The sequence below is a fragment of the Bos indicus x Bos taurus genome, chromosome 25 (assembly GCF_003369695.1).
Source record: "Bos indicus x Bos taurus breed Angus x Brahman F1 hybrid chromosome 25, Bos_hybrid_MaternalHap_v2.0, whole genome shotgun sequence".
NCBI classification, from domain to species: Eukaryota; Metazoa; Chordata; class Mammalia; order Artiodactyla; family Bovidae; genus Bos; species Bos indicus x Bos taurus.
In genome coordinates this window covers 14,261,437-14,274,517 of record NC_040100.1, presented here as the reverse complement: position 1 = coordinate 14,274,517, position 13,081 = coordinate 14,261,437, and the positions used below count along the sequence as shown (strand labels likewise).

Here is a 13,081-nt window from a genome sequence, read left to right as displayed (position 1 = left end):
CCCGTGCCACTTGAGTTGGCATCTAGTGGGTAGAACCCCTGAGTGCTGCTAAACACCCTGCAGTGTGCAGGACAGTCCCTGCAGCAGAATCATCGGCCACAATGTCACTAGCACCCAGTTTGACTGACCTGGGAGTACTGCCTACTTTGCTTTCAAAACTGCATTAAAGATAAGTCTGGACATCTGCTAAGATAGAGTCCCCACCCTCAACCCTGTCTTTCCTCCTGGCCCCTTGTGGCTCAGACAGTAAAGAATTTGCCTGCAGTGCAGGAGACCCGGGTTCGATCCCTGGGTTGGGAAGATCCCCTGGAGAAGGGAATAGCAATCCACTCCAGTATTCTTGCCTGGAGAATCCCATGGACAAGGGAGCCCGGCAGGCTACAGTCCATGGGGTCACAAAGAGTTGGGCATGACTGAGACACTAACGCTTTCACTTTTCTCAAAAGCCCTGAATGGAAAGCACAAAACAGTATCTGAGGACTCCGAAAGGCAAGTCAGAGCAGGCAGATTGGGAAGGGGAGTCATTACTAAGGGAACAGCTAACGCAGTCATGAGTTTCCTGTGTTGTTTACTTTTCTTTCCACTCTCCTAGTTTAGACTTCAGGGCAGCACAAGTCATGGAACTGCTCCTGGGGTTGGGTGGTCTAAAAGCAAAAAGAAACTTCTCTCAGACTCAAAGATACTGGGAAGGGTGGGGTTCACTACCAGATGGAGAGTGTGGGAGAAGTCCCTTGGGTTTTGTTTTCCCCTTTATTTTCCTTTTTCTTCTCTTTTTCTTTTTACACTGCTGGCCTTGCTCCTTGGCAGGGCAGCTACAAATGCGTCCAGATAGAAAATACAGGCATGCCTCAGAGAGTCTGTGAGTTTGGTTCCCAATCATCGCAATAAAGCAAACACCGTTGAAAATGAGCCACACAGATGTTTTGGTTTCCCAGTGCTGATAAGTTATATTTACATGGTACTGTAGTTTCTTCAGTGTGCAGTAGCATTATGTCTAAAGAGCAATATGCATACCTTATTTTAAAAAGACTTTATTGCTAAAAATGCCAAAGCAATTACCACGGTAACATTAAAGATCTCAGATCATGATAACAGATATAATAATAATGAAAAGGTTTGAAATATGCAGGAAATACCGAAATGTGACACAGAGACACAGAGTAATTAATAAGCAAATGCTGTTGGAAAAATGGTGCTGAGAGATGCTCAACATAGGTTGCCACAAACCTTCAATCTGTAAAAAAAAAAAAAAAACAAAACAACTGCAGTATCTGTGAAGTGCAATAAAATATGTGCCTGTTATTCACTTTTAATTTATTTTAAAACTTAAGGAATAAAGATTAATGAGAACATGGTTAAATGTTTGAAATGGAGAATGTAAACCAACAGCAAAAGGCAGAAGGATAAATAGGGTGAAAATGGTTTATACACAATGGAGTATTACTCAGCCATTAAAAAGAATACATTTGAATCAGTTCTAATGAGGTGGATGAAACTGGAGCCTATTATACAGAGTGAAGTAAGCCAGAAAGAAAAACACCAGTACACTAGACTAACGCATATATATGGAATTTAGAAAGATGGTAACAATAACCCTGTATATGAGACAGCAAAAGAGACACTGATGTATAGAATAGTCTTTTGGACTCTGTGGGAGAGGGAGAGGGTGGCATGATTTGGGAGAGTGGCATTGAAACATGTATAATATCATATATGAAACGAGTCACCAGTCCAGGTTCGATGCACAATACTGGATGCTTAGGGCTGGTGCACTGGGACGACCCAGAGGGATGGTTCGGGGAGGGAGGAGGGAGGAGGGTTCAGGATGGGGAACACGTGTATACCTGTAGTGGATTCATGATGATATATGGCAAAACCAATACAATATTGTAAAGTTTAAGAAAAAAAAAAAAAAAGAATACTGGAAAAAAAAAAAATATATATATGTGGACATTCCCCCAAATCTTTTTGGTAATAAGTTATATTTAAATAGAAAAAGAAAAATAAATAGACTGAGACATAGTAACAGTAATTAAAACCCAGAATTAAAAATTTGAACAATAAAACAAAAATTATATAATTCATACAGAAGACAGGTAAGAAGGGGGGGCAGTATTAGTAAATTAAAATAAGGTCTCAGCACTGTCCAGTGTTCCTGTCTCCCACATGTTAGTCTTCCATGGCTGGTGGTCCTGTGAGAACTTCCCAGGTAGCTGACTCCGGGGATGAGGGCTGAGAGCAGAAAAAAACTCTCTGGCGTGTACCACCAAACCACCTAAATCTGAAACTTATTTCTGCTAATGGCAAGAAATTGGTGTCAAATTAAACCACTTCAGCTCTTTTCTTTCATGGTGTTCTAGAGTGTAGGGAGGTGTATCTGTCCAGAGGCACCCACCTGCCCTCCTTTTGTGTAGTTCTGACAGTGCAGAGTTCAAACTTAATCATTCCTCATTGCCTCCTGGTCCTTGTGACAGAGAATGTGAACTTATAAGAGCCTGCTAGTTGGACTTAGTGGTAGTGAAGGGCAGTGAAATAATTTTGCTTCTGAGAGAAATAAAGAATTGTTTATGAGATTAAATAATACCTATGTTCATCCCCTCTGCTACCCAGCAGGTTATAAGTGTCATAAAGCTGTTGTTAGATACTTGTTGCTAGTGGGAGATTTATATGCCGTGAGGATTGGCCACTGTGGACCTCTGTGTGATGGATTTCAGCCGCTTGCACTTTGATATCCAGCTCAGAGACGCCTTGTAAAATAGCCACATTTCTAAAACGCTGTATGCAAATGAGGCCTTCTGGACTGAGTTTTACAGTGTATTTATGAGGAACAAAAACAGTGAAATGACTCTGCTTATTTCTCTGGGGAGTTCATACACATTTTACATCGTGACTTAAAGAATGCCCTTTAGACTTAGGCTTGGCTTCAGATCCCTGCTATGAGCCTTTTTATTGTATAGTCTTGGACAAATCATTGACCCTCTCTGAACCTCAGCTTCCTTAATAGTGCACGTGCATACCCTGGGGATGGAGAGAGTATGCTTGTAGAGCACACAGTGTAGGGCCTGGCTGATGGGCACGTGTGCCCAAGTGTGAGCTAGTGTCTACTGTTGTTGCAGGCTTTCTCATACGCTAAGTTAACTAGTGGAGAACGGGTTAGTGAGGGCACCTCTGTAACTTAAGAGATGAAATACGATGATCCCGACGCCTCTTTGATGTAACCGTCTCCTCACTGGAAGCAGCATCTCTTTTCCTTTGTAGATATCATTGAGATGGATTCGAAACGTGTGCCCCGGGATAAGTTGGCCTGCATCACCAAGTGCAGCAAGCACATCTTCAATGCCATCAAGATCACCAAGAATGAGCCGGCTTCAGCCGACGACTTCTTACCCACACTCATCTACATTGTCTTGAAGGGCAACCCCCCACGCCTTCAGTCCAACATCCAGTACATCACCCGCTTCTGCAACCCAAGCCGACTGATGACGGGTGAGGATGGCTACTATTTCACCAATCTGGTAAGGACTTGACTTGCTGGTGTTGTGGAGAAGAACCCAGAGGGCTCTCACAGGCCTATGACATGTTTGTGCTCTGGAGTTGAGGGGTCAACATAGCTGAGGATGTTTGCTTGGTATCACAGAGCACATGTGACCAGGCCAGGCACACATACACCTCCTAGGACTTAGCCATTGTGGTTCCCCTCAGGACACACGATGGCCACGTTGAGTGTCTTTGCTGCTGTTGGCTGTCGCTCCCAGGAGTCGCAGCTGTAAGAGCCGCTCATTTACTTGGTTGTTTCAACCATGAATAAATGAGATCTTGGGCTGATTCCTTTATTAAAAGACTTAATGTTTATTTTTTGTTTCATTTCTACAAATTCCCTCTTAAAACTGAATACTGAGATGCTGATGCATAGAGGATGTGCAGCAATTTTCAGCTTTTGTTTTTTTACAGTAATAATAACACTAGGCGGGACAGTTGTGGGGTGCGCACATCTAAGGCCTGAGGCCACATACTTCCTTTTACTGACCGCTGTACTTCTCCTTGTTTGCGTTAGACTGGATTTATTGTCTCATTCATGAGTTTGAGCCTCAAGACACCTTATGTTCTTTGTTTCCTGTGCTGGAAGCTGTTCAGGGTAATAGGTAGGGAGGGGAGGCCAGGTTACATAAGGAAGCATTTCTGGTAAATTGTCTAAAAAGACGGATCCTTGAATCTCCTGCACTCTGCAGCTCTTCCTGGCCCCCTGACCCACAGCCTTAGCTGTGTGCACACCTTTTTTCTTCATCCTCTTCTTGCCAGACTCAGGAGTCATGGCCCCAGTGAAACCACTGTGGCAAAAGCAAAAAATTGGCCAGTTGCCACATGCCTAAGGAACTCTGCTTCGCTTCACTCCTTTAACACTCCCGGTGACTCCTTCCTTCTGGAACGTCTCGTGTGCCTCAGCAGCCATGATTCCACTCCATCTCCCTGGGCTCTTTGTGGGCCTGGTGTCCTCCTTGTCTCCTTGAATGTGTCACTCCCTGGGGGCTCTGTCCTCCATGCATCTCTCTCCCTAGACCATCTCTGGTCCTAGCGCTGCTGGTCACCTGTACAGTGATGACCTGCAGGTCACCTGTTTTGACCTCACTCTGAGCTTCCCAGCTAATTTATTATGCTTCAGATTTAATCTGTTCAGAACTGAAGCTACCTTCCCATCAAACGTTTCTTTCTTTTCCATTATGTACTGTTTCCATTAGTGGCAGTACTGTGTATCTACTCGCCTAGGCCAGGAGTGTCAGAATCATCTTAGAGGCCTGTTCTTTCCAGAAAATAGGCTGCGCTGCTTCTACACACATAGCGTAAGCCGGTGGGTAAGGGTCAGACAGGCACCTTCTTGGCAGATGAGGCTGTTGAAATAGATTTGCTAAATATTCTTTAAGAAGATTCACTTTTTTATGAATAATAAGGTAAGATCCTGCGAGCGAGTTTCTCAAAATAAATTCTGAGAGCTGTCTATTTTCTCCTGTTATGTTTTTCATGTTTTTCTCATGAAAATACTTTATTTAAAAAAAAACTATGAAAATGGTATGTGCTCCTTCTAGAAAAAATTAGTTAAGAGAGTATAACTAAGATGTCTGTGTCACTCAGCATTTCCCCCAGCATTTCTATGCTAATAATTGCTACTATTTATTCATTGCTTACTACAGACCTGTGAGACATGTGCTACATTGTTGAATTCTCACAATAAATCTGGGTGGTATTTCCCTCATTTTACAAATGTGGGAACCACAGAGGGCTTAGGTAACTTTTCTAGGGTCACACAGCTCTGGGCTGTCAGTTGACAGAGGTGACATTTCACTCAGGTTCTCTGGTGTCTAAGTGCATTCTTTTAACTGTTTGACATTAAAGTATCTTGAGGACCAGTGGTCTGTGTGCACACAAGTACCTGCGGACATGCTCAGTGGCAGGCCGTGCGCTGAGTGGGTCTGCAGAGCTGGGAAGGCCTCCGCAGGGAAGGGCCTCATGGGGCGTGGCCCTGGAGCTCCAGGCCACACCGTGATTCCTCTGCCCCACAGCGTGGCAGGGAAGCAGAGCACCCCTGACGGCAAGGAAACACACGGGAAGCTCTGTGATAACCATTGTGGAATGAATACTAAAGGTGCCTCTTCAGATATTTCATTCTGTACAAGACCCTAGGACCTTCGGACCACCCAAGGAGAGGACTGAATTTCTGGCTCAATAACTTGGCAGTTAGATTTAATTTTTTTTAAAGGAAGAAATGCATTATTGCAGATGGGAGTATAAAGGAAACAACATGAATGGCCATGGTAATTTCTGAAGCTGAAGTCCATGGAGGTTCATGAGATTATCTTGTCAAGTTTTGATTTGTTTAAATTCTTTGTAATAAAAGGATTTTTTTACCTTCTCTTTGAATGTTTGTAGCTCTCCTATATAACTATAAAAATGACATTCTCTTCTTTTTATAGTGCTGTGCCGTGGCTTTCATTGAGAAATTAGATGCTCAGTCTTTGAATTTAAGTCAGGAAGATTTTGATCGATACATGTCTGGCCAGACTTCTCCCAGGAAGCAGGAATCTGAGAATTGGTCTCCTGATGCGTGCTTAGGTGTGAAGCAGATGTATAAGAATTTGGACCTCCTGTCTCAGTTGAATGAACGACAGGAAAGGATTATGAATGAAGCCAAGAAACTTGAGAAAGACCTCATAGATTGGACGGATGGAATCGCAAAAGAGGTTCAAGACATTGTTGAGAAATACCCACTTGAAATTAGACCCCCAAATCAGTCTGTAGCAGCTATTGACTCTGAAAATGTTGAAAATGATAAACTTCCTCCACCGTTGCAACCTCAAGTTTATGCAGGATGATGAAAACTTAACATGGATAGTATTTATTTGAGCCTGAATTGTAGCCAGCCCTTCCTACAGTCCACTGATTGGGATCTAGAGTATAACTTAATTGCTTAGAAGTATCAGCATTTTTAAAGGTACAGTTTGTGGGGATTGTTTTGTTCGTTTTGTTTTGTTTTCCTGTCAGGGGAGGCTTAGTAAATAATAAAGTACTATTTATTGAGTCACTGAAATAGATTCATTTAAGGCCTATGTGAAAAGTTTGTCTATAAATCTATTTTTTCTCCATGGTTTTCCTATGCGCTTCCTCTGTGGCATTCACTGTGTTTTTGGATTTGATTAAATAATTGCCTTTTAAAGGAGAAAACGAATGCTACAAAAAATGTATGTGGTACCACTGTTCTACAGTTTGACATAATTTTATAATTGTAAAGATAGATATATTGCTAAGTAAATATGTAAAATTGTAAATATGTAAAAAAAAAAAAAAGAATGTTGTCCGTTGTGCATGGCATTTCATGTGTTAATTCCGTTTCTTTTTTTTTTTTTGGTTTGAAATGAAGTATATTGAATATTTGCCTTTTAACACCGTTTTATTTGGTTTGCCCCACTAAAATGAATGGAGAAATACTTAGACATACTCTCCCTAATATGTTGGCTCCACCTTTAACAATGTGTTAGCCCTAACTTTGAGGTCCTGTTCAGTCAGAGAACATGACACCATTGAATCACGTTTTCAGTCATGTGAAGTTACTATTCAGTACAGACTGGAGACTGAACCATGCTTCCAGCACCTCTGACCTCCTTCCATTCAGCAAATGTTCCCCGAGCTCTTGGTCAGGGCGGTTGCCCTGGGGCTGAGTCAGAAGTCAGGAATTAACAGGTCTCTGCAGGCGAGAGCTGATGGAACATCTCTCTGAGCTTTAAAGTGCAGAGGCAAGGGAGGGGGCGTCTCTGCTTCCATAGTGTACTTGTGACTTTATGGACAGCCCAGTCACATGTCACATAAGCCTCTTTCAGGATTTCTCAATGTCAGTACTATTTGGAGCCTGAGGACATTTTTATTTGGGTGCCAGCTCATGTATTGTGGAGTATTTAGTGATGTCCCTGGCCTCTGCACTCATTAGACACCAGTAGCAGCCCCCCAGTTGTGAAAAATCGTCTCCAGACATTGCCAAATGGGGGGCAGAATTGCCCCCAGTTAGGGACTGCTGATCTGTTTTGTAAGCAAAGGCGTTTTCCTCCTGATGGCTAATATGACGCAACCAAAGAAAATGGCACCAAATGTACAGTGAAATGTGAACTCAGAGCTCATTCGGTAAAGCTCTCCAGCCCCTGGCAGTGTGGAGCCTTGTCTAATCCTGGTGGAGCCTTTCACAACTAAATACACCATCGTGATTCTCCTTCCAATCAGTGATGTCTACAGACTCTCGGAGTACCTGGGAAATTGTAATTCCCAGGCACCATTTTTGCACAAGATCACATCACACAAGCAGTTAAGAAAGCTTCCTTTGCGTTTCCAGTATCTTCCTCCTGGTGTACCACAGATGCGTAGTGCAATAGTTTTGGAATAAAACTAGGGTGGGTATAAAACTCGTTACCCCTTACTTAAATTAACGTCTAAAATGCATCACGTTGATACACCTATTGTCCTAAAGCACTGAAGACATGAAGCAGTCAACCGAGTCAGCGGATCGCCAAGCTCACTTGGAGTATTACCATCAAGTGTCTGGAGAATGTGCTCATAGAAACCTGGGCCCAGATGGTCTTCGTAGAGAGCTTCCCCTTTTCTTTCTTTTCTATGTACTTTCTAGGTGCTAATCCAGGTATACATACACACTCTTACTTCTCCTGGGAATATACTGTTCTTTTAGTCATTGTACATTATGTTTATTAAATAAAATGTGCATATCGGCCTCCCCAAAAAAGCCGTCTTCTTTTGACTTCTTACCTGTGTATAAATTGTTTAATTGGTTTTTTTTAATATGTCTCGTATTGGTTGAATTCTTTGGACTCTTGCCTTATAGTTTCTCTTTAAGTCAGCATCAATATCATAGCCAGGGTTTCTGTTTTCTCAACCAGAAAGTACTGGCATTTTATGTACTATAAATGTGATTGGAACAGAAGTCCTTATCAATATAGTTTCTTAATCCATTCCTCTTCCCAATAGGTTAATTTTTGGTTCTTCATCTTAGGAAAATAGACAGTATTAATAATTCTCATGTTATAAAGGTTTCCCTTTTAAACCACAGTAGTCATTATCACACTTAAACATGAAATAGACATTAAATTAATTAAAAGCAAGAACAAGAAGGTCTTCCCAGCTGGTGAGTCCTTTGCTCCCAAAGCAGGGGACCTGGGTTCAGTCCCTGGTCCAGGAACTAGATCCCACATGCCGCAACTAAGAGTTTGCATGCTGCACCTAAAGATCCTGCATGCCGCAATGAAGATTGAAGACCCCACGCACTGTGCTGTGAGTTAAGATCTGGTGCAGCCAAATAAGTAAACGTTTTAAGAAAATATTTTTTAAATACTTAAAAATTTTTTGTAAGTACTTTGTAAAGTTGGTGAGACAGTAGATGTTAAATTTCTCACCAAAAGAGAAAAGTCCTTATGTAAGGTGATGAATGTGTTAAGTATATTGTGGTAATCATTCCACAGCGTTTGTTGTACAAAGTCAAAATGTTGTACAGCTTACACAATGAGATGTCAATTAATATCACCATAAAGTTGGGCTTCCCACTTGGTACAGTGGTATGGAAGCCACCTACCAATGCAAGAGGTGTGGGTTCAATCCCTGGACTGAGAAGATCCCCTGGAGAAGGAAATGGCCACCCACTCCAGTATTCTTGCCTGGAGAATTCCATGGACAGAGGAGCCTGGTGGGCTGCAGAGAGTCAGATGAAACTGAGCATGCACCATAAAGCTGGGAGAAAAGACAAATCAATGCAAATATGAAAAAAAAAATTAAGTACTTTTTCAAATAAGGAACTGTAAAACTTCAAACATTTAAAAATACTACAAAGGTAAGGTAAGGTAAGTCGCTTCAGTCATGTCCGACTCTGTGCGACCCCATAGACGGCAGCCCACCAGGCTCCCCCGTCCCTGGGATTCTCTAGGCAAGAACACTGGAGTGGGGTGCCATTGCCTTCTCCGAAAGGACATGAATAATTCACCATATAGACAAAAATGAACAATGATTTATCTGGGAATGTTCTTTGTTTTCCCTGAAGTGTTCATGATTTCTTGTGACTAAGAAAGCGTCACATGTTAGATTTTCTTGGCATTTCACCTGCTTACATAGTTTTGAATATGAAGATATGTGCTTTGAGAGATCAGAAACAGATTGACGGCATTCACCACTCGGCCAATTATATATAAAAGTTTGTTAAAAAGTGATCATAAATCTTTTTTAAATGGACACCAGATGAAAAATACTCAACCTCATTAGTAACCAAAGAAATAGAAAATAATTCAATAACAATTTTTTTGTCACATTGGCAAAGGTGAACATCTTATGGCAAATATAGCACTTTATGAGTGTATAGAGAATTGTGCCTCACTGATGAAAGATTATAAGATTTCCAGACAGCAAGTCAGGGCTGTGTGTCAAGAGCCTTAAAAATCTTTATACTTTAATGGCACAGTAACCCTATTTCTATAATTAGCAATGCTAAGAAAATAATGTGCTTGTGCTTAGTCGCTCAATCTTGTCCGACTCTGCGACCCTGTGAACTGTAGCCAATCAGGCTCCTCTGTCCATGGGATTTTTCAGGTGAGAATACTGGAGTGAGCTGTCATTTCCTCCTCCAGAGGATCTTCCCCACCCATGGATTGAACCCGAGTCTCCTGTGTCTTCTGCATTGCAAGCAGATTCTTTTTTTTTAATTTATTTTTTAAATTGAAGGATAATTGCTTTACAATATTGTGTTGGTTTCTGTCAAAGATCAACATGCATCAGCCATAGGTATGCTTATGTCCGCTTCCTTTTGAACCTCCCTCCCCCTACCTTCCTCATCCCACCCGTCTGAGGTGGTTACAGAGCCCCAGTTTGAGTTCTGCAAATGGATTCTTTATCCTCTGAGCCATCGGGGAAGCCCAAGAAAGTAATAAAAAAATTATATAAAAACATTAAGTATAGAAGTTTAAAAATTCAGTATTTAAATTGTGTAGAGGGGGATGTTTCAATTAAAGAATAATTATGCAGAAAGCTATCCTCATGTGGCATTAAGCATAATTCCAAATCTGTTTTAAAATTCCAAGCAGTGCTAGAGAAAAAAAAAAAGTGTGTGTGTGTGTATATATATATGTATATATATATATATATATATATATAATCATCAGTAATTACCATTGGGTTTGAGGGTTATAGATGGTTTTAATTTTCCTTTTTGGTATTTCCTTAGTCTTCTTAACTTTATACAATGGCATGGTAGTTTTATCATCAGAAAACAGAAAAAAAAATATTTTCAGAGTATAAAAACAAAAGCTTCAAACTACTGCATGACAGAATTGACTAGCACACATTAGCTCTTAAAGGGAGAAGTTTGTTTTAAAAGTGACACAGCTGTCTCTGAGCAGCGTTTCCCAGGCAACCTCTCCGTGGTTGCCAATACAGAATGCCACCTCTAGGGGTGGAATCAAGCTCTTGGCTGGCCTGCCCTGCTTTAAAAGAATAATGAGTTGTCTGCAGGGGTAGGTGTCTGGCTTAAATTTCCTCCACAGGAGTATGCACCTGTCGAATGGTTTCCCTGCCAGAAGAAAATTGCTTGCTCCCTTAGTAAAAAGTCAATGAAGCTGAAAGAAAGCTAGTTTCTTGGATTTGAGGTAGCAGCCAGAAGACTGGTAAGCATTCTTAAATGTGGAGGCCTCTCTAAGCAGCAGGACGAGTCTGTCGTCAGAATTAAGCTGAAATTCTAGTGGCATCTGCTCTGGGCGGTGGAGAGGTGGGTTGCATTTGGTCATTTTTCTCCTGATTTGGAAAGTGAGAGGGGCGGATGGACATGGTCACTATTTCAAATGGAAACTTTCTCCTCCCCAAAATAAGAGTGACTCATTCTGAAATGAGCCCTTTGTGGGTGTTTGGGTGAACTGATTAGTGAGGGGTTGGACAAGGTGGTCTGCAGAAGCATCTTTCTTTAAAATATACTAATTTTCTGCCCTAAATATATGTGGAGCCCAGACTACATATGAAGAATGGTGCTGGAGGGACTGTGAAAGGTACATGGCCTGGACTTTGACTTCAGCTTCCTTACAATCCAGTAAAAATAGGAAGCTCTAAAAATATGAAAAGTCAAATAGCTCAAGACTTGCTTGACCATAAGATATAACGGAAGTGACAGGGACCACATCCGGGCTTAACTGCCCTGTGGAATAATTATAGTATCTCAAGTGTATTCAGCCCCTATGTACAAGGTCCTGTGCTAAGCAAGCATTTAAAATGTATTACCTCTTGAATGTAATCAACCTAGTCTAACCATTCCCTTTGTTTTGGGCTGTGCTGAATCTTCATTGCTGTGAGGGCTTTTCTCTGGTTGCGGTGCGCTGGCTTCTCACTGTGGTGGCTTCTCGTGTGGAGCACGGGCTCTACTGCGCGCAGGTTTCGGTAGTTGCGGCTCCTGGGCTCTAGAGCGCAGGCTCCATAGTTGTGGTGCATGGGCTTAGTTTGCTCCGCAGTGTGTGGGATCTTCCTGGACCGAGGATTGAACCCGTGTCTCCTGCATGGGCAGGTGGATTCTTTACCATTGAGCCACTAGGGAAGCCCTAATAAACCTGGACTAACAGGAATAATAATAGGTAGATTTAATTAGTGCATAATACACGCTAGGCATTGTGCTAAGTGCTTCACATAACAACATACACTGAACCTTCTCAGGGAACCTGCGGGGAAGTATTACTGTTATTCCAAGGCACAGAAATGAGGCTGATGCACCAAGATGTGGGTGTCTTGCCCAAGATCACAGAGCTGAAGTGGGGAACCAGGATTCAAACCCGGGCTGTCTAGCTCCGGAGTCCCTCTCTTCTTGTTCTATTTTTACTTTGTGTTAGTAAAGTGTTAAGTCGTTCAGTTGTGCCTGACTCTTTGCAATCCCATGGACTGCAGCCCACCAGGCTCCTCTGTCCATGAGATTTTCCAGGCAAGTATACTGGAGTGGGTTGCCATTTCCTTCTCCAGGGGATCTTCCCAACCCAGGGATCGAACCCAGGTCTCCTGCACTGCAGGCGGATTTTTTACCAACTGAGCTACAAGGGTAAGAACACTTAAAATGAGATCTGTTCTCTTAATATGAGATCTATCCTCTAAAATTTTTGTGTATTTAATTTTGGGTTAAATTTTATACAGGATTGTCGACTCTAGGAACAATGTTGCACAGCAGATCTCTAGAGCTTATTCATCTTGTTTAACTGAAACTCTACACCTACTGATGAATAACCCCATCTCCCATTTCCCCAGCCTCTGGTAACTGCCATTTCCTATCTTTGATTTTGTGAAAGATATCTCCTGGAGATGGAATTAGGCAGTACATGTCTTTCTGTGTCTGGCATATTTCACTTAGCCTAATGTCCCTAAGGTCCATCCATGTTCCGTATTGCAGAATTCTGCAATAAAAATTTTATTTCCTTTTTAAAAAAATCTTTATTTTATTGAAGTATAGTTGGTTTATAATGCTGTGATGATGTCTACTGTACAGCAAAGTGATTCAGTTAGACATATATATACACATTCTTTTTCA

General features: G+C 41.8%; 2 protein-coding genes across 10 annotated transcripts in view; both read left to right on the top strand.

Moving 5' to 3' along the window:
- The window catches only part of RABGEF1 (RAB guanine nucleotide exchange factor 1), a 71,176-nt gene extending 62,901 nt beyond the window's left edge, over positions 1-8,275 (top strand). For 8 of the 9 annotated variants that reach the window (XM_027528103.1, XM_027528102.1, XM_027528106.1 and 5 more), the window contains 2 exons: positions 3,259-3,515; positions 5,967-8,275. In XM_027528103.1, the coding sequence (XP_027383904.1) occupies positions 3,259-3,515; positions 5,967-6,365 (656 nt within the window). In that variant the 3' untranslated portion in view covers positions 6,366-8,275. Of the gene's footprint in view, positions 1-3,258; positions 3,516-5,966 lie in introns of those variants that run through there. The other variant, XR_003508768.1, reaches the window with a different exon arrangement.
- A 2,719-nt stretch (positions 8,276-10,994) lies between these two features.
- Positions 10,995-13,081, top strand: part of TMEM248 (transmembrane protein 248) — a 42,319-nt gene continuing 40,232 nt past the window's right edge. The window contains exon 1 of the mRNA XM_027528215.1: positions 10,995-11,192. The gene's annotated coding sequence lies outside the window, so the exon portion shown is untranslated. The remainder of the gene's footprint in view (positions 11,193-13,081) is intronic.